Consider the following 21,105-nt stretch of genomic DNA (forward strand, 5'->3'; position numbering starts at 1 on the left):
TATTATATTCGCCCAAGTTTGTGTAGGAATATAATCAAATTTAATTCCAGCTTAGTTTATTAAATATGTCGAGCTTCATTCGTTATTCGAGCTAAATTAAGTTAAATATTTCCCGTTAAAAAATTAATGTGCAACGTAATTATTTACTAAAGTTTCGAACTGTCTTAACAAATAAAATTTGTTAGATAGTTTTACGTGTATTAATAATTAAATCACAAGTTATTTTAAATTAAATTTATTATGATCCAAAAGGCTAAATTATAATTAAACCTTTTTCATTTTAATTTGAGATGATAATCCAAGTTTGTCAAGAAATGCAATGCATAAAAGTACACACCTCTTTAATTGCCGTGACAGAATAGAGTAATTGTGTAATCAAGATAAATAGAAACGTAAAGAGATACAGAATTTACGTGGTTCACCAACGTTGCATTGGCTACGTGGTTCACCTGGGGGCACTCCGCCCACCCGGACCCAAGGAAAGGGGGGCCCTGAATCTTGATTATTCTTTGAACATATCTAATACTCCGAATCCCAAGATTTGCCCAAATCTTTGTAATAGTTGAATTGGAAACGTGGCCAAAAGAAACATATACACATGATTAAGGGCGTGAATAAAATCTATCCAAATTAACTTTCAAGTTTGACACTCATGCTGCAAATGGATTAGTTAAACTCCCAATTAATATTTAATTATAATGTATAATCATCACATAACTTGATAATTATAATTTTATTGTTACCTCTTGTCATTTTAATTAAACAACACATCTCTAAAACGATGATGTTTTAATTTTGAAAAATGATATTACAATCAGGATATTTCAAATAAAAGTCCCATGAAATTTATAGATTCGAGTAAATATCATATCATTTCTGCTATATAAGTGATGTACAATGTAACCACTAGTTAATTTAGGAAATAAAACTGCAATTGTATGTTTTGGAACATGACTTAGCCAGCCAGCACTATTTTTTTCGAAGGTTCTCAGCCTCCTAAGGTGTGATTTTCATTATAGAATCATTATCTCTCCTTACCAAAACAGTACTCACAGCTACATGAGTCACTCTATAAATACTAAGTCAGAGGTTGTTACATTTAGCAACTCAAGATGAAGACCGGACACTTCTCATCGTTGCTTCTTCTCTTCCTCGTATTGGTAGTGTATCGTAGTAGTTGTTGTTATTGTTTTTTAAAATCGAAACTCTTGCTTTTCTTGTTCATTTCAATTAATTTCCCATCACTCTTTCATTTTTCTTCTTCTTAAATTTGTTTTAATGAGTATATTTTTGCAGCTTGTTTGTGTAGGCGGTGCAAGGAGAGGCCCCGAAGAATACGGGAAGAGTACGATGAGTGATGAGGATATGCCTAAGACAATGCGCGATTTGATGAGTCCAAACCCGACCTCAGATTCCATAGATTTGGATCATTTTGTTAGAAACTTCGAGACCAAACCTAATGTCATTATATATCATCCTCGTCGAGTTCATTCCGATTGAAGCCACAAGCTTTGAAAGATTGAAGATGTACTTCAACCACGATTAAAAAATGGATCAAGCAAATTTGGACTTGAATATTGTTTTCGCAGTCTTTGAGTTTGGTTATGCTATGTGCGTCATAATAAATTTTCACATGCAATTCTCTATTTTTAGATTGCCTTAGTTTGTTTACATGACCCAATATTCCTTTATTTTTACACTATTATTTGTATTTATTATTGATGTAAATTTTGCTTTAATTTCTGATGTGCATGTTTTTTAAAATGACGACTATATTTAATAACAAATGTATATAATGACGTATTTTATAAAAATAAAATTCGAACATACTCAATTATGAATTTGTTATAATTTGTATCCAACTTTGACAAGAGAATACGTTAATTATATAATGACAATATTGATAAATGTGTATATATACAGAATTTTTCGGGTAAGTTTGATTTTTTTGATAATGTAAATATCTATGATTCTAATAAATATTACTTCCATTATTCAAATTATATTTTTTCAAAATTATTTGACATTTTCAATATCAACCATGGTTTAGTGGAATAGTAGAGGAAGAGGGTTTATGGGCTCGGTCTGAATTAGGGGTGGGTAGGTACGATATACCTTACCAAAATCATCATACCGTATACCTTACTGTAAATACGGTATGCGAAAAAAGTCATACCTTTACCTTACCAAAGTTTTCGGTATACCGAACTCCGGTATACCTTATTGTCGGTATGGCGAATTTGCATACCGATACCGTACCTCATTTTTGGTATACCATATCGAAGTTCGGTATACCTTACTTTTGCGATATACCTAACTTTCAACATCAATTAAAATAGAAGATTTGAGTTTTTAGAATATTATTTATATTTTACTATAATTTTAAAACTAAATTAAATATAATTTATTCATAATTATATTTATATTTCACAATAGATTTTATAATTTAAAAATATACTACCTCCGTCCCATAAAAATATGGGCAGATGAGATGGTACGGGAATTAAAACAAAATTGGTAAAGTAAGAGAGGGAGGGAGAATGGTAAGGTAAAGTAAGAGAGATGAGAAGAATGACAGTTAAAGTAGAGTTAGTGGATAGTGAGACCTGCAATATTAAATTGATATAACTTTTTAAAAATGGAATGCACATATTTTTTGTGGGACGGACAAAAATGGGTGCACATACTTTTATGGGATGGAGGGAGTATTAAATATATTTTATATATAATTGTGTTTATATTTTTGAGGTATATACCTTAGTGTTCGGTATGTAGCGGTATACCGCGGTATTTGAAATTTTATACCGTTATCTTACCGGAATCTTTCGGTAAGGTATCATACCATACCGAAAAATCACAGTATACCAAAAATTCGGTATTTTTTCGGTACGATAAGACCGGTATTTCTGTAATTTTTTCCAGCCCTAGTCTGAACGGAATATGTTAGAAATTTATTTTATTTATGTGTGAAAAAGTATACTAGTAGTTATTTATAGATAAAATTTTCAATAACAAGTCGTGGGCTATCTATATTAATCATCGTTGGGTTGGGCCTGACTAAAATAATCTCCACTCAATGAGAAAAAAGAGAAAGCGGAAAAGCCCTAGAAAATTCTCCATCTCCTCTGTTTCCTTCTCCCTGAAGCGCGAACATTCTGTCCGAACTCTCCAGCGTCGCCTTATTCTGAGCTACCATTTGTTGCTAGAGTTAATAGGTTCGAATGAGATTCACCAAGCAAAAGCGGCACCGCAAAGCTGTGCGATTTTTCACGTCCTGCTTCGGATTTCGGGAGCCTTTCAAAGTCCTATGCGACGGGACCTTCGTGCACCATCTTATAGCAAATGGAATTGCTCCAGCTGATACCGCATTGACGAATATCCTTGGCGCGCCCGTCAAAATATTCACCACCAGGTTTTGCCCAGGATTGTCGTCACTATGTGGCGTTTCTTTTCTATAGTGTATTCTTACCGTGATTGTGAGCTTAATTTAATACTTTTGGTTTAAAAAGGGCTTTTTATATTTTGGTGCAGATGTGTTGTTGCAGAGTTGAAAAGCCTCGGTAGCTCTTACTCTGATTCGGTCGATGCTGCGCGTAGCCTGATGGTTGCAAGGTTAGTTTTCAAAATTTATGCTTTCTATTATACTATCCTTTGAGTATCATTCAATAAATGGTCAACATGTTCAAAAACATGCCAGTTGTGTCTCAGTTTGGTGAAGCAAATATTATGTTGAAATTTATGTTTAAGAAGGGTTAATGCCAAAAATTGTGGAGACGAAAACGAATTATCTCTAATCTTGAGTGTGCTCGTCTCGTTAAGAGTTAATGGTGACGAGAACGAGATAAACATGTCTGGATGTAGTCAAAGAACAATAACGGCCGTGGTTTTACTTTGATAAATTGAAGATATGTGGAAATGATAAAAAAGTATAAACTCGATATACTTAGACATGCTATCTCAAGTTGAGGACAGCCTCACATTGAAATCACCAGTTCACCAATCACCATTTGAATTTGCTGGTGGCATTTGAATCCAGTGTTTGTTCTTTTTTCTTTTTGAGTTTTCTCTGGTTGATTGGTTGATCCTAGATTAAGATGGACTATAGTTGCATAATTGCAATACATATTAAAGGCTCTGGGCGTTATAAGCTAGATAGGGAATTTGTGATTGAGTATGGTACTGTATTCCAGTCATTGTGTGACAATGTTGCTAAGTACTATCACAAGCTTCATATGGCTAGACGATTTTAATTAAGAAACTATCCAAAAAAGGGTAAAGGGTTATTAGTTGTCTCATAGATCTTTTCCCTTCGAATAATTTACCTTATTTACTCGTCCCACTATTAGACCCTTTTGGTTGCTCTTAGGGTCATTCTTTCACATGAACTATTAATCATCCTTCAACATATATACATTAGATTGAAACCTGGAATGAGAGTGTCTTGCAAACTGTTTGAACTTTGTCTCTGAATGGTAATGTTTCTGTTTTATAGATGTGATCATGAAAAGCGGAAGAGTGCTATAGCATGCATAACAGAAGTTATTGGAGAAAAAAACACTGAGCATTTCTTTGTCGCCACACAGGATGCGGAGCTGAGGAAAAAGTTTCAACAGGTTCCTATTTCTATTTTAGAATAATCATGAAATAATTTTTTAATGTTGTGAACGTGTCTCAAGTAGTAAACATCTCCTTATCTTAAATGAGTAAGAGAGAGGAAAAGAAAAAATGAGTAAAGTAAGAGAGAAGGAAGAGAAAAAGTAGTGAAAGTAGAGTTAGTGGATTGTGGGGTCCATGCCGTAGAATAGAAAGATTCTAAAGTTTCTATTTTTAAGGAACGGCCCAATATGGAAATAGTTGCTATTTTTAAAAAACGGAGGGAGTACTATCATATTCCTTCCGTTCATGTATAGACTATTTTTATTGTGGTCTGTCCTATAAAAATAGTTCACTTCTGGTTTTGTTAACTTCTTTTTCTAATGAGATAGATATCATTCTCCACTAACTTATTTATTTCTAGCTCTCCTACTTAACAATTATGAATTAAAACTCATGCCGTCCTAGATATTTCTATTTTCATGGAGCGAAGGGAGTATTCAAAATAAAGAATGTGGATTGAACTCTGAGGACTAATTAGCAATAACAATAATAGAAGGGCATAGAAAAGTCAACCCACCAATCATATCCAGTTGGAGACTTAGCCACAGAGTTTGGAACAGCAGCAGTTGCCGATTTTCTCCTCGTCAACTTCTTAAAATTCCCCGCAGTTGCCGATTTTCTCCTCGACTTTGTCTTAGTCATACGTACTTCCAAACTGCTGTTCACTAACTTTTAGCGGGCAGATTCCAGGTGTGCCTCTAGTATATGCTCTCAGAAATGCTCTCTTTCTCGAACGCCCATCAGCTTTTCAGCAAGAGTTTGCAAAGGCTGCTGAAGAGGAACGGTCACGTATGACTGAGTTGGAGATGAAGATGCTAAAGTTAAAGAAGAAAAAGGTAGCTAATGATGAAGGAAGGAATTCTTCTGAAACAGAAGAACAGATTTTAGAGACACTGATTCCCAGGACAGATGTTAAGATGACTAGAATCGATAAAGCCGATAAAGCTCAATTCAAACAAAAGAGAGCTAAGGTTAGTTATTTGGACTCTCACTCTTGCTTTCTTATATAGTATGGTGGCGTTCGGTTGCCATGACTAATATCATGAGACTATCCATCTAGGATTAAGTTGTGGGATTATTTTAGTTGGAGGGGGGAGGCTATGACTAATTATCATGAGACTATCAATCTAGGATTAAGTTGAAGGGTTCAATCTTATGAACCAAACATGATACATATTTAATCATGAGATTTAATCTTGCCAACCAAACACCCCCTATATGGAGTATATCTCAGTGACAACAATGTTAAGTATTGTCTAATGAATACCATGTTTATGCAATATTGTTGTCTTGTCCAGGGCCCAAATCCTCTATCATGCAAGAAGAAAAAGCAACAAGGAAATACAGATACTGCTTCACAAAAGGTCCATTTAAAATGCACTTTACCTGCTAATAATCAACTGGGAAGTATCATTATATCAATGTTGCTTTCTTTTTTTCTACCTAAGGTCCTACACATGGTAATAGACTTAGTTTTATTTGGAGTTTGGAAATGATAATTAGCATATCGTTGATTTCACTTGAGTCTAATCAACTGTGTGAGCAATTGAACTTCAATCAAGTTCAAAGGAAACTTGGCATGTAGTCAATCGGTTCCTTTTTTCAAATACATGTATCAACCCAATGAGTTTCTAGCTGCAACTTTTAGCAGGATTATGATTGATGGAGTAGTATAATATACAACCAATCATTCCAAAATATATTTGGGTGTATTCCTGCTTGAGATGGGTTTTTATGCTTCTGTTATTTACTAACGACTCTGTTATCTCATTGATCAGATGAGAAGTCAAGTTAGGTCGCAGGAAGGAGATGGTGATAATAGCGCAAGAAACAGGAAACGGAAGAGGTCGAGGAAAAACAAGACTTCCACTGAGTCGTGATGCAGATTGTATTTCTACAACTAAAACTTTCCAACTTGTACTAGAGTACCTTCATTGACCCTAAGTTTTGCAGAGATATGTTACAATTCAATACAGATGAAATCAATTTATCTTCCTTTTGATCAATAGATGAGATTGAATTCATTGACATGTATGCCTCTATTTGTGTTGCATTAGTAGTTTTCTCCAGAAATATGAGGACACATGTTCTATCTCGGATTATTCCAGCAATTTTATTGAAGATCATTACATAAACTGAATAACGAAAGTACCTATGACCAAGCAGCTCAAGCTCAAGCCTGCTGCATCAAAGCATCCGAAGGAACACAGACAAAGTTATCAGCTGGAAAGAAATGGCACACAGGGGAGGAGCCTGGCTCGATTCCAAGCACCTTGAAGGAGACATGGTTGCGGCTCCACTGCGATGTATCCATATGGCAGACTGCAACTGCTTCTACCCGGTCACCATTCTCTCCGGTAAGTGAAACATTAAACACCCTGCTCTGGCTCTCTTGGTAATGGCAGTAGAAAACAGCATAAGGGTAAGGCATCGTATGGCATGCCACAACCTTCGAAGCCGGATATTCCTCGACCCCCATGATCTTGTACTTCTGTAGAATGGCACTAGATGGTGTGACGTGAGTGGTTGACAGAATCTTGATCTCGGTCCCTGAGCCAATGATGCTAGTAGCAAAATCAAGCATCGAACCCCAAGATGTCGGGCAGGTCTTAGTCTCACCCTTGATGGGCTTCGTCTCACACTGGCGGAGGGTGTCCTCCATGGCAGTGGCTTGAGGCGAGCCCCGGGGAAAAGAGTAGACCTTAAGGAGGTGGTTGAGTTGGTCGGATGAGAAGGGAATGGAATCGGCTTCCTCTTTTGGGAGCAAATGTGCAGAGACAGAGTCAAGTCCTCTGCTCGGGAAGTAGATGGGAATGGTGTTTCCTACCGTGAGATCCTCTACGAAGAAGAAGACGATGAGTGAAGGATCCATGTGGTGATGCATGTGGGGTGATGAATGAACTTGCTCAATTCTCATATCCATTTTTTGCAATCCATTTCCATTAATAGCTGCCTGCCAAATTTGTCACAGTTAACATGAAATGGACCAGATTTTGTGTTGAAATATGTAGATGGAAACATTTACCAGTAGAATGATGAGGCTGCAGAGTGGGAGCTTTACATCCATTTGAACTTCTTAGTTGATGCAAAATCTACAGATTTCGATATGTTCTTGTACAAGTTATGGATTGAAAGGAAAGAGGTGGCAATTTGTTTTTTTTTGTTGATGACTATCTTGATGGTGACAGGCTTGAAGGTATTATTGTTAATTATATGAGCTTTTTTTTGTCCCAAACACATCAATAATGAGCAATGGAAATGAGAAGGCAGTTGATAAAAAAAACATTACATATCCACCTAGCCTTGTAAATCTGGTATCCTATGCAGCTATTACTAAAGAAAGGATAAAAAAGAAACAAATAAATATGTGCACCCCAAAATAACCAAAATTTCAGGTTATAGTATAGTCGTAATTTTGTAAGATGCTTTCTCTCTAATTATATGTCAGGATTTGAGTTATCTTAGATGTGCACGTGAGTTCTAATTCAAAAAATACTGTATTATTATTATTATTATTATTATTATTATTATTATTATTATTATTGTTATTATTATGTATGGAAGTCAATATTCTTACCAACATTGATAAATCTAGGGATGTCAATCGGGTCAACCCATTCGGGTTGTCGGGTCATTTAGGTACAGGCTATTCGGGTTATAAAAGTTCGACCCTAACCCTAACCCTTCGGGTTTCGGGCTAACCCACCGGGTTATTCGGGCCAATGCGTATTTTTAATTCTTTAATATTTTCAAAAAAATAATACGTATTTAAAATTTTCTTTAATTATATACATATTTTTAATTTTTTTAAATATTTTTAAAAAAGATTAAGTTATTTAAATTTAAATAACTTATTCATTACATAATTATTTACAAAATATCTATCAATAGTATGTTTATGTTTATGTATTTAAAACATAAATCAACACTTTGTTTCAAAATTCAAACATAAATCAATTCGTAGACAATTGAATAAAATTTTCATAACGTGGGAGGTGCATCGCAGATGTAACAAAAATATTTTGAATTGTTAAAGAGTGAATTATCAAGATGCTAGCTAATTGGAGTAACTCTAAGTTTTCTTGAATTATGATTGATCAAATTTAATTTAGTCCAGTTGTAAATAAGTCAAATAATAATTTATCTTTGTTTTAAGAATCATAAAAGTACGCATAATTCAATGACGAAGCAGAGTCAAAACACTTTGCACTATTATATTGGAAATATACTAAAAAAAAGCTTTTATATACGAGTATTTATGAATCCATGAACCACATAGTGATTTTTTTCGTGATCTTATATAGTCGGTTGACGTATTTGGATTTTGCATGGTTTTAGAGGGTTGTCTTGGATGATTTTGATTATATTTCTATATTTTGGTATGTTTACATGTTTGTTGAGAAATGATAGAAAATGGATTAGAAAATGTACACAAAATATGTGGACGTGCAGCAACCTTGTTTGAGTCAATGTTTCTCGCGATTTTGAAGTCTGATAAACCTCTAATGCATATCATTCTCTTCGTCTTCGAAAGAGCTTCGCGTGGATATATTGCACGCTTCAATCAGAGCTTTGTAGAGAAAGTTATGACCGTTACAAAAACTGCTCGCTATGCAGAAGCCTTCAACCCGACAGGCCGACCCGTAACCCGAACGGGTCAGCCCGCCTAACCCGACAACCCGAACGGGTCAGCCCGAATGGCCCGATTTTAAATTCAGGCTGCGAAATTACAACCCTAACCCTGTATTTTTATCGGGTTATTCGGGCCGACCCGCGAGTTCCGGGTTACATTGACATCCCTAGATAAATCCATACCATTCTTATTTGTTTCATTCTATATGGACAATTTCGTAATTTGATATATGTATATGTTTAATTTATTGAGTACGATACAAAAACCATACCATTCTTATTTGTTTCATTCTATATGGACAGTTTCGTAATTTGATATATGTATAGGTTTAATTTATTGAGTAAGATACAAAAAATGTGATTGAGATGATCTATTTTATTCTCTATAGATAATATCCAGTTAATAATATTTATATAAGTTGCAGGTGAACAACTATCGACATGATTTGGACCAAACATATACTACTAGCTTTCGATTGCTTTCAAAATCACACGTTAACATCTACGGTCTACCGCCCTTATTATATCTATTCTTGCGAAGGCAATAAGAATGATCATAGAATCCATGAATAATTTAGGCTTTAGTCATATTCAAAGGCAATAATAATCTAGATTGAGTTTGCCGATGATTTTTTGTAATTTTTTTATCATACTAAAAACTTGATCTAAATCACAATTTACATAGAATCTTCATTCATTATACTAGTACAAGTTGGTGGGTGCAATTATATATTTTTATTTTGAAAACTGTCACTTATCATCATCACTCTATGTATTGCAAATAATGCAGGGGTCAATTTATCTTTGAAAATAAGGGCCCCAATATTAACCGCATATGTTTTCTCAATTATTTGGGGCGATATTTATTTGAGCAATTTGATTTTATTAGTACAACTTTTCAATTTAACTTGACAACTTAAGAGTGTTCACAATTTGATTTAAATCCTAAATCAAATTACATTATGATTTGATTTGATTTAATTCACGGTTTATTTTTTTTCATACATTATGATTTGTGAAATTTGATATTTAAATAAATATATATATAGGGGTGCGTTATAATGATAACCCCAATTTCCGTAATAACCCTATAACTAAATCTGGAACACACGTTTTTATAATCACGCGGTCTAGATTCAAACTTAGATTTACTTCATAAAAAAAGCGCGGGGGTAAATATGTCATTTCGCTCATGATAAAATTTGCGTATACAAATTTCGCTCATTTAATTTCTGAATTTCGCTCATTTTATCAGTCAAAACTATCATTCTATGAATTAAACCCATCATTTTATCACAAAGCAGTAAACGTATCATTTTATCAACTCAGAGTATCATTTTTATAAGCTAACTGTCATTTTATCCGCTTAGATTATCATTTTATAAGGTAAAAGTATCATTTTATTAAACCAAAATGTCATTTTATACACCAAAAATACATATCATTCTATCGGCTGAAAGTATCATTCTATCTGGCAAAAGTATCATTTTATCAGTTTTATGTCATTTTGTCACGTTAAAGTATTATTTTATCAGCTTATATGCAATTTCTCCAGCTAAACTATCATTTTTATAAGCTTACTGTCATTTTATCCGCTTAGATTATCATTTTATAAGGTAAAAGTATCATTTTATTAAACAAAAATGTCATTTTATACACAAAAAATAGCTAGCATTCTACCCGGCAAAACTATCATTCTATCCGGCAAAACTATCATTTTATCAGCTTTATGTCATTTTGTCACGTTAAAGTATCATTTTATCAGCTTATATGCAATTTCTCCAGCTAAACTATCATTTTTATAAGCTAACTGTCATTTTATCCGCTTAGATTATCATTTTATAAGGTAAAAGTATCATTTTATTAAACAAAAATGTCATTTTATACACCAAAAATACATATCATTCTATCGGCTGAAAGTATCATTCTATACGGCAAAACTATCATTTTATCAGTTTTATGTCATTTTGTCACGTTAAAGTATCATTTTATCAGCTTATATGCAATTTCTCCAGCTAAACTATCAGTTTTATAAGCTTACTGTCATTTTATCCGATTACATTATCATTTTATAAGGTAAAAATATCATTTTATTAAACAAAATGTCATTTTATACACAAAAAATAGCTAGCATTCTACCCGGCAAAACTATCATTCTATAGGCTTAAAGTATCATTCTATCGGGCAAATGTATCATTTTATCAGTTTTATGTCATTTTGTCACGTTAAAGTATCATTTTATCAGCTTATATGCAAGTTCTCCAGCTAAACTATCATTTTTATAAGCTTACTGTCATTTTATCCGCTTAGATTATCATTTTATAAGGTAAAAGTATCATTTTATTAAAAAAATGTCATTTTATACACCAAAAATACATATCATTCTAACGGCTGAAAGTATCATTCTACCCGGCAAAACTATCATTCTATAGGCTTAAAGTATCATTCTATCGGGCAAAGGTATCATTTTATCAGTTTTTATGTCATTTTGTCACGTTAAAGTATTATTTTATCAGCTTATATGCAATTTCTCCAGCTAAACTATCATTTTTATAAGCTTACTGTCATTTTATCCGCTTATATTATCATTTTATAAGGTAAAAGTATCATTTTATTAAACAAAAATGTCATTTTATACACAAAAAATAGCTAGCATTCTACCCGGCAAAACAATCATTCTATCGGCTGAAAGTATCATTTTATCCGGCAAAAGTAACATTTTATCAGTTTTATGTCATTTTGTCACGTTAAAGTATCATTTTTATGATTCATAATTTTAATAATTATTTAATACTAATAAAATAATTTGATGCAAATGACTATTATCCTTTCATTAGATGATACAAGTAGAAATTAAGTATATAACATATGCATACTACTGGAGTACTATTTTACAATTTAGAATTTTAAACATTATTTATAAAAAAATTGATGTGAATGACTATTACTATTTCGTTGAACGATAGCACTAAGAAATTAAGTATACACATGTAGTCATTTTTTGATTCAGAATTTTAATAATTATTTAATACTACTAATAAAATAATTTGATGTAAATACTATTACTATTTCGTTGGATGATAACAATTAGAAATGAAGTACATATTTAGAAGTAGTCGTTTTTATGACTTATAATTTTAATAATTATTTAAAAATAATACTACAATAATTTGATGCTAATACTATACTATTTTGTTGGATGATAACACTTAGAATTAAGTATATCTATACATGTTGTCATTTTTATGACTTATAATTTTAATAATTTTTTAATACCACTAAGAAATAATTTGATGCTAACTATTACTATTTCGTTGGATGATAACAATTAAAAATTAAATATATATACGTACATATATATTTTTTACAATCTATAAATTTAATGATTATTTAATAATAAAATAATTGGATGCGAATGAACATTTTTATTTCGTTGGAGGATAATATTAAGAAATTAAGTATTCCTATGTGACTATTAGATGATTGAATTCAAATGTTTTTATATAATGATAATTTTGTAGAAAGTCAATTTATGATATGGAGTATCTTACTAAAAGAGTGTAATTTGATATGAGTTGACTTTTGATAATAATTTGATTGATGTATATTTAGATAAAATATAGTAATTTGATATGAATTGCCTTTCCTTTTGTGATTAATTGATACATATTTATCTATTCAATTGTTATTTAATTCAAAATAAGGGTATATTAGTCAATACTATAATTTGGCTTATGGCAAAGTGACATAGAGATATTATGGCTTGGAGACATTATGTCTCTAAATTATCACTCAAATTTTTAAATCAATATAATTATTTAATACTTTGCTAACAAATAGATGTAATTACACAATTAATAAACTCACTTTTTTTTGTTAAAAAAGCAGGTAAAGCCTAAAGACTAACGCAAACTATTGAATGTAAAACACATTCTGAAGAATGAGTTTATTAATAAGACAATTAATAGACTCATTATTTCTTCTGATAAAGAAAAGCTGGTAAAACCTGAAAATCAACACTAACTAACGAATGTAAGAAACACCTATACTATCATAGATCAACCAACTACTTAACCCCAAAGACGGAGCCTTTAAAACGTGAACTCCTCTATAAAAGCTATAAGCAAAATGTGACAAAGATAAAGATGTGTTGCAAAGTTACCTTTTCTGTGCACATGTCGAACAACAATTGAATCAAAATCTTGAAGGATGTTACACACCTTTTGTACTAAGGAATGATAATTAGTTGAGGTCTTGAATTTGCTCGTAATCATCGACACCCAAACAAAGCTATCACTCTCTATCTTTAGTTTTCGAAAAAGCCCTCCACCAAAAGATCAAAATCCCCTTCAATGGAAGCATCCGTGTTAAAATTGACCGCATCCACTTGTGGAGGTTGCCATCCAATCAGCATAGGCGTACACATAGCTCCTATGCGCATGCCATCCGTCAAACTAAACTCCCCAACGGTCTTAGCCATTACGATAATCTGAGCCATGATTCCTTTCGAGCTTACCTTTTCTCCTTTTAAAAATAAACTGACATCTCCTTTCCAAATGAACCAACTACCTTATTCAAAAGTCGTGCATCATCTAATGTCACTAGGGCTAAAGGCTTCCAACAAGCAACGGCCGAGCGTGCTAGCGCGAAAGCCGTTTTCTTGCTCAACAAAAGTTTAGAGTCGATGTTCCGGAACAGTCATTCGATTAAATTTAAAGAGCAATAAAAAAAATTCTCTATGTCGCCATATCTCAAAAGGCATGACCACATATGCTTGGCAGTCGGAAAATCACGCAATGTATGTATACCACTCTTATATCCTTCCTCATACCTACTACGAGAATAGGACGAAGGTATTTGTCGCATCGCCCTTTCTTCATTTAGCAGGACGCCATTTATTCAAGGGCAACCAGAAAAACACTCATTCGAACAACACAAATATGCTGCATAACACTTCTCAAATTAGAACATAATTCAAATATACTGATTGATAAAATTTTACTCCACATACATTTACAGTCAACGAACGATGACTTTATAAAAGCGCAACAACATCTCAGCGATTTTGTTTAAATATTGCGATTACCGACCCATTTATAGTCAGAATATCAGAACCATTGATATCTCAACGCCAGATGAATCAACGGCACACAAAGCGTTTCACGTTGAACGAGAAAATTACCGTAGGCGGGCGTCGCAGAGGATAAGTCTTATATCGATAGATACAGCAGAAATGTACGTATCTCACACAGTCGACTGAAAGCGGAGAGCTCTCAAACAATGGATGAAAAGCGAAGAGACTCCGCCGCTAATTCGTCTCCGACGGTGTCGGCGATGGAGGCTTCACCGTCGGAGCAGCCGAATTCTAGGCGGAGAGGCGGTCAGAAGAGGAAATCAGCCTCCATCAACAACAGCGGCGGAAGCTCGGCTTCTCAAACGGCTTCTTCGAAGAGACAGGCGAGGGAGAAGCCTCCGTCGGTTCCTTTCTCTCCGATCCACATGAATGGGCCCTGCACTAGGGCGCGCGTGCAGCCGTACAACAGCAGCAGCTTGTCTGAGGCGGCTTTGCTGAAGAGCGAGGTGGAGGCTCGGGAGGCGGCGGCGGCGAGGGCTGAGGAGATGAGTAGACTGACCGAGAATTGGGAGGCAATGGAGGCGAAGCTTGAGGCTGAGTATGAAGCGATTAGATCGAGAGATGCGCGCGCTCACGTGGTGCCTATTCATGCCGGTGAGTCAGTGATTTGAATTACGGTGTTTCTCGCCGTGCTTGTTTGTTTTACACACTGAGACGAGTGATTGTCGAATTTAGGGCAACATTGCTCACACTCTAATTTTCTGATTTGGGGAAATAGGTTTGGAATGCATGATAGTTGAACTAAAGGTTTAGACTGGCAGTTAGGTTATTTTGAGAAAAAAAGGTAGTCTTCTTTGTATTTTGTGGTGAATTATTCTCATCTGGAGCTTGATTCTATGGTTCCCTCGAAATTAGGGTTTTGTAGGGTAATTGGAGATTATTCTTCCACCAACATTTTTTCATATAGGAATTAGGGAATCGAATTTGCCGCCTTTACTATTAAAGTCATTCATGGATAGTAAAAGCTTGATCTTTCCCCCAATTTTGGACTTTGATGAGGAAAGTAAATGGAAGTATTGGGTAAGCAATTCTACTTATTTGCTGAGGATGTCATTAAGTAAGACTATCACCTTATATAGGTCTGCCGTCTGCGAGGGTATTCTGCTCTGAGCTTTTGTGCTATTGCAGCTACTTTCCGTCATTATATTAGTGGCTAAAGATTAAAAAAAACTCAGTTCAGGTGTAAATGCAGCATCTTTTGTCTTGAAGACCTTTCTCTTTTATCTTCTGGTCCATGTCAGTGTTTTCGTGGGAGGATAAGTAATCTGGGATTGAAGCATTCCAAGTTCCTTTTGTCGTTTCTATTAGAAATTTCCAAAAATCAATTTGTGTTGGATTTCAGTAGAATATTTTTCTCTAAATGTACTTGTGTTTCAGGTTGGTTTTCATGGACAAAAATCCATCCACTGGAAGAAAGAATGCTGCCTTCATTCTTCAATGGGAAATCAGAAAGTAGGACTCAGGAAATATATATGGAGATACGTAATTGGATAATGAAAAAGTTCCACCTGGATCCTGATACAAAAGTTGAGCTGAAGCATCTGTCCGAACTTACTGTTGGAGAACCTGATGCTAGGCAAGAGGTGATGGAGTTTTTGGATTACTGGGGATTGATTAATTACCATCCTTTCCCAGACCAGGAGCCTGCTGCTATTAATGTTGATGTGGATGCTAACAAGGATGAATCTGGAAAAATTGAATCATTGGTTGAAAAACTCTTTAAATTTGAAGCGGTGCAATCATGGAATCCAATTGTTGCCGGGATGAACATGAACAGTCCATCCTTTTCGTCTGGTTTGCTTCCAGAAACTGTCGTCACTGATGAACTAGTGAAGTCTGAAGGCCCTTCTGTTGAGTACCATTGTAACTCTTGCTCAGCGGATTGTTCACGGAAGCGATATCACTGCCAGAAGCAGGTTTCTTGTCTTTGACATTGAAGTTCCTTTCTTTCTGAATGCTTGTTCTGTTGGTATGCATTTATGAGGATTTGTGGTTCGCTTGAGTATATTTTTCAGCACCGGCATCATTTCTTAGTAATAGGTCCCTTCATCTTCAAGCATGGCTTGGAACTAAGAAGTTTCATTTTATTTGAAAGTAGTGGTTTTCAGTGTTGTCAAAATGTCGCTCGGGTCGCCCGGGTCGCCTGGGTTGAGACCATCACCGCCCCAACATGGGTGGGTTGATCGAGTTACAGGGTCGCCGCTGGGTCGCCTGGGTCGCCCGGGTCGAGTGTGTCGGCTGGGTCTCCCAAACACATGCTGCGCAGTCATGTTTTAAGATAAATCCCTAAATCTTTTTTATGTAAATCTTTCCCTTCGATGCTGATTTGTTTTTACTAAAATAAACAAAATATAAAAGTAAAACTTACCTAAAAATCTGCTCTCTCTTATTTTCTCAAATATATCACACGTTTTCTGACATTCTCAATCTCAATTCTCTATATATATGCATGCACCACATCAAACTTTTCAAACCCACTTTCTACACTTTAGAATTCGGTTCAAAGATCTTTTGTTGCCACCCTTCATATATTCCTTTCTTTTGATAGTTTCAGACAATGGTTTCAATTATTTATTTTGTGTTATGACTTATGAATTGTTTTGATATTTTTGATAATTTCTATTTTCCACTTTATCTCTATTCATATGAATTACATTTACATTTATATTATTTGATATATTATAAACATTAGAGCAATATATTATTTGATTTAATATTAAAAGGCATAAAAAATAGCCTTGATACGTGGGTCTCTCGACCGCGTCGACTCATCGACCCACGACCCGAATTTTCACCTCATCGACCCGGTGCGCCCCGCGACCCTAACATCACTGGTGGTTTTAATATGTTAGGCCACCACACTTAAATTCCTAATGATCAAAAGATAGATAAAATCTTTGGATATCTGGTTGTTATTATTGAACTTGAATTTGCATCAGTTTAAAAGGTAATGTAGTGTTGTCCCTTCAATGCTATTAAAAAATATTCACTGGAAGGGAAACCTTATATCAATATATTATAGCGTAGAAGTACGACAGCTCTTTTGTTATAGAAAAAAATTAATTACTTCTGTCTATGAGTATTGCAAACATCTAAACTTTAATTTTAGAGGTGGCCAACATCTAAAATTCGTGATTGTTTTCATTTCTTTCTGGTCAGTAGCTCTTTGGACTATATTTGCGAAGTAGTAGTTGCTTCATTCCGCTAGCATGTCCAAACATGTATTTCTATCACATTATAGACAGTTTTATGCCCTTGAGTGCCCATACTTCTATGATATGCTTATTATTTTTGAATCTGACATGTAAACAGGCGGATTTTGATCTCTGTGCTGAGTGTTACAACAATGGGAAGTTTGGGTCAGATATGTCCCCACTAGATTTCATTCTTATGGAACCACCAGACGCTAGTGGTGCTAGTGGAGGGAAATGGACAGATCAAGAAACTCTTCTTCTGCTTGAAGCTATAGAATTATTTAGAGATAATTGGAGTGAGATTGCCGAGCATGTTGCAACAAAGACAAAAGCTCAGTGTATCTTGCACTTTGTTCAAATGCCAATTGAAGATACTTTTTTCAACCATGGTGATGAAAACAATGACGTTCCCAAGGAAAATGGAGCTCCGGATTCCATCAGTAATAAAGACTCTACTCCTGAAGCTGATAAAGATAGTGATGCTGCTCCTAAAGATGCTGCGGTGAAAACGGACAGCCAAGGTGGGAGTACCGACAATCAGGACTCATCCTGTCCAATGGATATCTCAAAGGTTAATGAGGTCAAGGAATCAGATGCGAGTCCTGAAGCTGGAGAGAGCTTTGCATTGAAGGCTCTCAAGGAAGCATTTGAAGCCGTGTGTTCTTTTCCATCACCTGGAGATAAATTATGCTTAGCTGAAGCTGGTAACCCTGTGATGACATTGGTATGTGATATTTAATCCGTCACTCCTAAATTGTTTATATATCAAGCTTGACTTCTCTTGTGTTTCCCTCTTGTCTGTATCTGCTTGAAATCTTTTTCCAACGACCAAGCTTAAATAAAATTGAGTTCAATTAGTTTGAATATTCTGCATTTTAACTTCGTTTACATTCTACTGCAACCTGATAAGTTTCTCTATCTCAGGCTGCATTTCTAGTAAGACTGGTGGACCCTAATATTGCCAATGCATCAGTTTGTAGCCTATTGAAATCTCTCTCTAGTGGTTATTCCAGTGAGCAGCTTGCGGCCAGGCACTGCATCCCTCTGGAAGATCCTTCAGATGACAAGAAGAGTACGGATGATGCCGAAGAGTATGTGTTTCTCAATGTTTCTTTGTCATTTTAATACTTGAAAACCAATTACACTCTTGATTGTATTTTTTTTTCTGAATTATAAATTTGCAGAATTTCTACTAAAACAACAGAGCATGAACCTGAGAAGGACAAGGATGGAAATGCTGAAAAACTAGAGGAAAATCCTAATCCAGTTGTTTTACCTGATGATGGAAATGATGGCAACAAGGATTCTGCTCCTGAAGAAAATAATAGAGGAAAGCATTTTTCTTCTAAGGATCAGAATGATGCAGCTTCCCTCAAACCTGACAGTACAGACAGATCAGATACTGTTAAGGAACCTGATGTAGTGGCTATGGAGGAGGATGATAAATCAAACTCACAGAGTGCCCCTGGTAGCTCTGATTTGCCAAACGAAACAGCACCAAAAGATGCTGAAGAACCAGCAGTCTCAACATCTCAAACTGAGCTTCAATCAAGTTCTGCCTCCGAAGCAGAAGGTGTAGCCGTAGCTGTGGATGGCTCTCACTCTAAAGAGCATATTAAAGAAGATATGGCACCTGTTTCTGGAATTAAAGAGGCTGATGCATTGGTTAACTCAAATTCAACTGAAAAAGACAACATTGCAGGTATTGATTTTGCATTTTGCCTTTTTAAGCTTGTTTTCATCATTAAGGTGATTAACCTGTCTAATGGACGGAAGATTCTTCAACTGAGTTCATTGCATCAGCTATAGACGGTTCATCTTACTGAGATAAAAAGTGCCATATTGCCTGGAATATAAATGCTTATTACTTACCTCTAAAGACCAACAAGACAGATTTTGAGATGAAACTACATAACATCGTCTTTGAAATGAAGTAGGTGATAGAGAAGCTGAAGGAAGTGGTAATGAAAAGAAAGATTCTGAAGTGACAAAAAAATATCTTGATTCTGATGAGAAGCTAAAACGAGCCGCAGTGACTGCCCTGTCAGCTGGAGCAGTGAAAGCAAAGCTTCTCGCCGATCAAGAAGAAGATCAAATACTTCAACTTTCCACATTTCTAATAGAAAAGCAGGTATTTTTTCCGTTGCAAGTTATATTTGACGTAAACCCCTCACAGGTATTCCTGGAAAGTAAACTGGTTTTGTTTAATGTCTTTGCACTTGTGCAGTGTCTAGAAGCTTTCTTATTCTTGTCATTGAGGTCATACTAGGGTTTGACAAAGTACTATTTTATCTGTTTATATGCACCTTGTATAGCTTAGGGCTGCTTTGGTTGCAGTTGTACAAGCTGGAGACCAAGTTGGCTTTCTTTGCCGATATGGAAAATGTCGGAATGAGGGTTAGGGAACTGTTGGATCGGTCGAAACAGAGGCTCTTACAAGAGAGAGCACAGATAATCGCAACACGATTTGGGATGCCACCGGGATCAGCTCGTCTAGCATCACAGAATCTACCTCCCAACAGGGCATCAGCTGCTTTCCCAAACGCAGCGTCTAGAACCTTAATGGGCATGAACTCCCTTCGGCCACCCATTTCAAGACCAATGATGCCACCGAATCCTACTTCAAGCACTATGTTGACTGGAAATGCCACAGGAAGTTCAGTTGGCATGGAGTAGGCCCTAAGTTTCCTGCCAATCATCTTATGCTCCAAATGTCTGTACACTTTCACTTCTACCAAGTGAGTATTTCTGCATAAATTTTTCTTTTCATTGCCTAACTATACAAACATGTTTATTGACTGAAATTCTCAAAATTGCTAATCAGGCTGATTTGTAAATGATGTTGTGGTGGTGAAAGAGGCCTTATGCTTTGACAATGCACTTACTCCGACCGGACTTCTAGAATGTTTTATCGAACATGAATCAAAATCAGCTGAAAATGATCCAAGATGGAGGGCAGCTTAAGAGAATCCCAGCAATGAGAAGGATCCAGGCATGGGGAAGGAAAAGCTTTAAGAATGCGTTTAGTGTGAGTGATATCAATCTGGTTTTGTAGATTATAACTGCTGCTGGATATTGTAAAATTGCCATAATTTACATCACCGCCACTCAAAACAACCATCTGTAGTAGTTGTGTATTGTATAATTTAGTGGAGTATATTTTTCCAACATGCTCGAACATGTAAAAATGAAATTATTGATCAACTGCTCTCTCTTATTAACCGAAGGAGATAATTGGTTGCTCAAAAGTAGGATGCAACACGGTAGGAAAGAGCGTTTCTCAGTGCTATAATATATCAGTTACATTGGGTAATATAGAAAGGTCCAACATGTATGTGGTATCAATCATGCATGTCCGATGTCACACATGTATTATGTTGTATAGTCTGATAATAAAAGACGAATGAGACAATGTAATTGTCTGGGAGGATGGAGAAGTTGGTTCTAGATTGGGAGTTGCCACTGCGTTTTAACAAAGAATTTTTTTTA

General features: G+C 35.2%; 3 protein-coding genes and 1 long non-coding RNA gene across 6 annotated transcripts; 3 read left to right on the top strand and 1 right to left on the bottom strand.

Annotated features, from left to right (window-relative positions):
- The first annotated feature begins 928 nt into the window (after positions 1-928).
- LOC121747745 lies at positions 929-1,652 on the top strand. The gene is made up of 2 exons (XR_006039333.1): positions 929-1,160; positions 1,297-1,652. It is a non-coding gene; the product is annotated as an uncharacterized LOC121747745 (long non-coding RNA).
- A 1,410-nt stretch (positions 1,653-3,062) lies between these two features.
- On the top strand, positions 3,063-6,684 carry LOC121746662 (rRNA-processing protein UTP23 homolog). The gene is made up of 6 exons (XM_042140574.1): positions 3,063-3,412; positions 3,532-3,612; positions 4,493-4,613; positions 5,340-5,627; positions 5,955-6,020; positions 6,435-6,684. The coding sequence occupies exons 1-6, from the start codon at positions 3,222-3,224 to the stop codon at positions 6,534-6,536; spliced, it is 849 nt and encodes a 282-aa protein (XP_041996508.1). The 5' UTR covers positions 3,063-3,221; the 3' UTR covers positions 6,537-6,684.
- On the bottom strand, positions 5,063-7,875 carry LOC121746663 (BURP domain-containing protein BNM2A-like). Of its 2 annotated transcripts, XM_042140576.1 has the most exons (3): positions 7,682-7,875; positions 6,809-7,609; positions 5,063-5,424 (listed from the first exon to the last, which is right to left on the bottom strand). In XM_042140576.1, exons 1-2 carry the CDS (start codon positions 7,721-7,723, stop codon positions 6,830-6,832), a joined length of 822 nt encoding a protein of 273 aa, XP_041996510.1. In that variant the 5' UTR covers positions 7,724-7,875; the 3' UTR covers positions 5,063-5,424; positions 6,809-6,829. The 2 variants fall into 2 exon arrangements, with proteins under 2 accessions (XP_041996510.1, XP_041996509.1); XM_042140575.1 differs by lacking the exon at positions 5,063-5,424 and having other exon boundaries at positions 6,747-7,609; positions 7,682-7,874.
- A 6,552-nt stretch (positions 7,876-14,427) lies between these two features.
- On the top strand, positions 14,428-20,820 carry LOC121748353 (SWI/SNF complex subunit SWI3D-like). Of its 2 annotated transcripts, none has more exons than XM_042142656.1 (8): positions 14,428-15,016; positions 15,800-16,338; positions 17,735-18,340; positions 18,541-18,707; positions 18,801-19,318; positions 19,551-19,747; positions 19,954-20,354; positions 20,441-20,820. In XM_042142656.1, exons 1-7 carry the CDS (start codon positions 14,569-14,571, stop codon positions 20,290-20,292), a joined length of 2,814 nt encoding a protein of 937 aa, XP_041998590.1. In that variant the 5' UTR covers positions 14,428-14,568; the 3' UTR covers positions 20,293-20,354; positions 20,441-20,820. The 2 variants fall into 2 exon arrangements, with proteins under 2 accessions (XP_041998590.1, XP_041998591.1); XM_042142657.1 differs by having other exon boundaries at positions 14,431-15,016; positions 19,554-19,747.
- Positions 20,821-21,105: the final 285 nt, after the last annotated feature.

This window comes from Salvia splendens, chromosome 9 (genome assembly GCF_004379255.2).
Source record: "Salvia splendens isolate huo1 chromosome 9, SspV2, whole genome shotgun sequence".
Classification (NCBI taxonomy): Eukaryota; Viridiplantae; Streptophyta; class Magnoliopsida; order Lamiales; family Lamiaceae; genus Salvia; species Salvia splendens.

Bases quoted from the DNA above. Each gene is read 5' to 3' on its own strand.
- LOC121746662 (XM_042140574.1), top strand. From the start codon at position 3,222: ATGAGATTCACCAAGCAAAAGCGGCACCGCAAAGCTGTGCGATTTTTC. The intron at 3,613-4,492 runs GTTAGTTTTCAA...TCTGTTTTATAG, and splicing joins CGTAGCCTGATGGTTGCAAG to ATGTGATCATGAAAAGCGGA. The intron at 6,021-6,434 runs GTCCATTTAAAA...CTCATTGATCAG, and splicing joins CAGATACTGCTTCACAAAAG to ATGAGAAGTCAAGTTAGGTC.
- LOC121746663 (XM_042140576.1), bottom strand. From the start codon at position 7,723: ATGGATGTAAAGCTCCCACTCTGCAGCCTCATCATTCTACTG. The intron at 7,610-7,681 runs GTAAATGTTTCC...CAAATTTGGCAG, and splicing joins GCAGCCTCATCATTCTACTG to GCAGCTATTAATGGAAATGG.
- LOC121748353 (XM_042142656.1), top strand. From the start codon at position 14,569: ATGGATGAAAAGCGAAGAGACTCCGCCGCTAATTCGTCTCCGACGGTG. The intron at 18,341-18,540 runs GTATGTGATATT...TCTCTATCTCAG, and splicing joins GTAACCCTGTGATGACATTG to GCTGCATTTCTAGTAAGACT. The intron at 19,748-19,953 runs GTATTTTTTCCG...CTTTGGTTGCAG, and splicing joins CATTTCTAATAGAAAAGCAG to TTGTACAAGCTGGAGACCAA.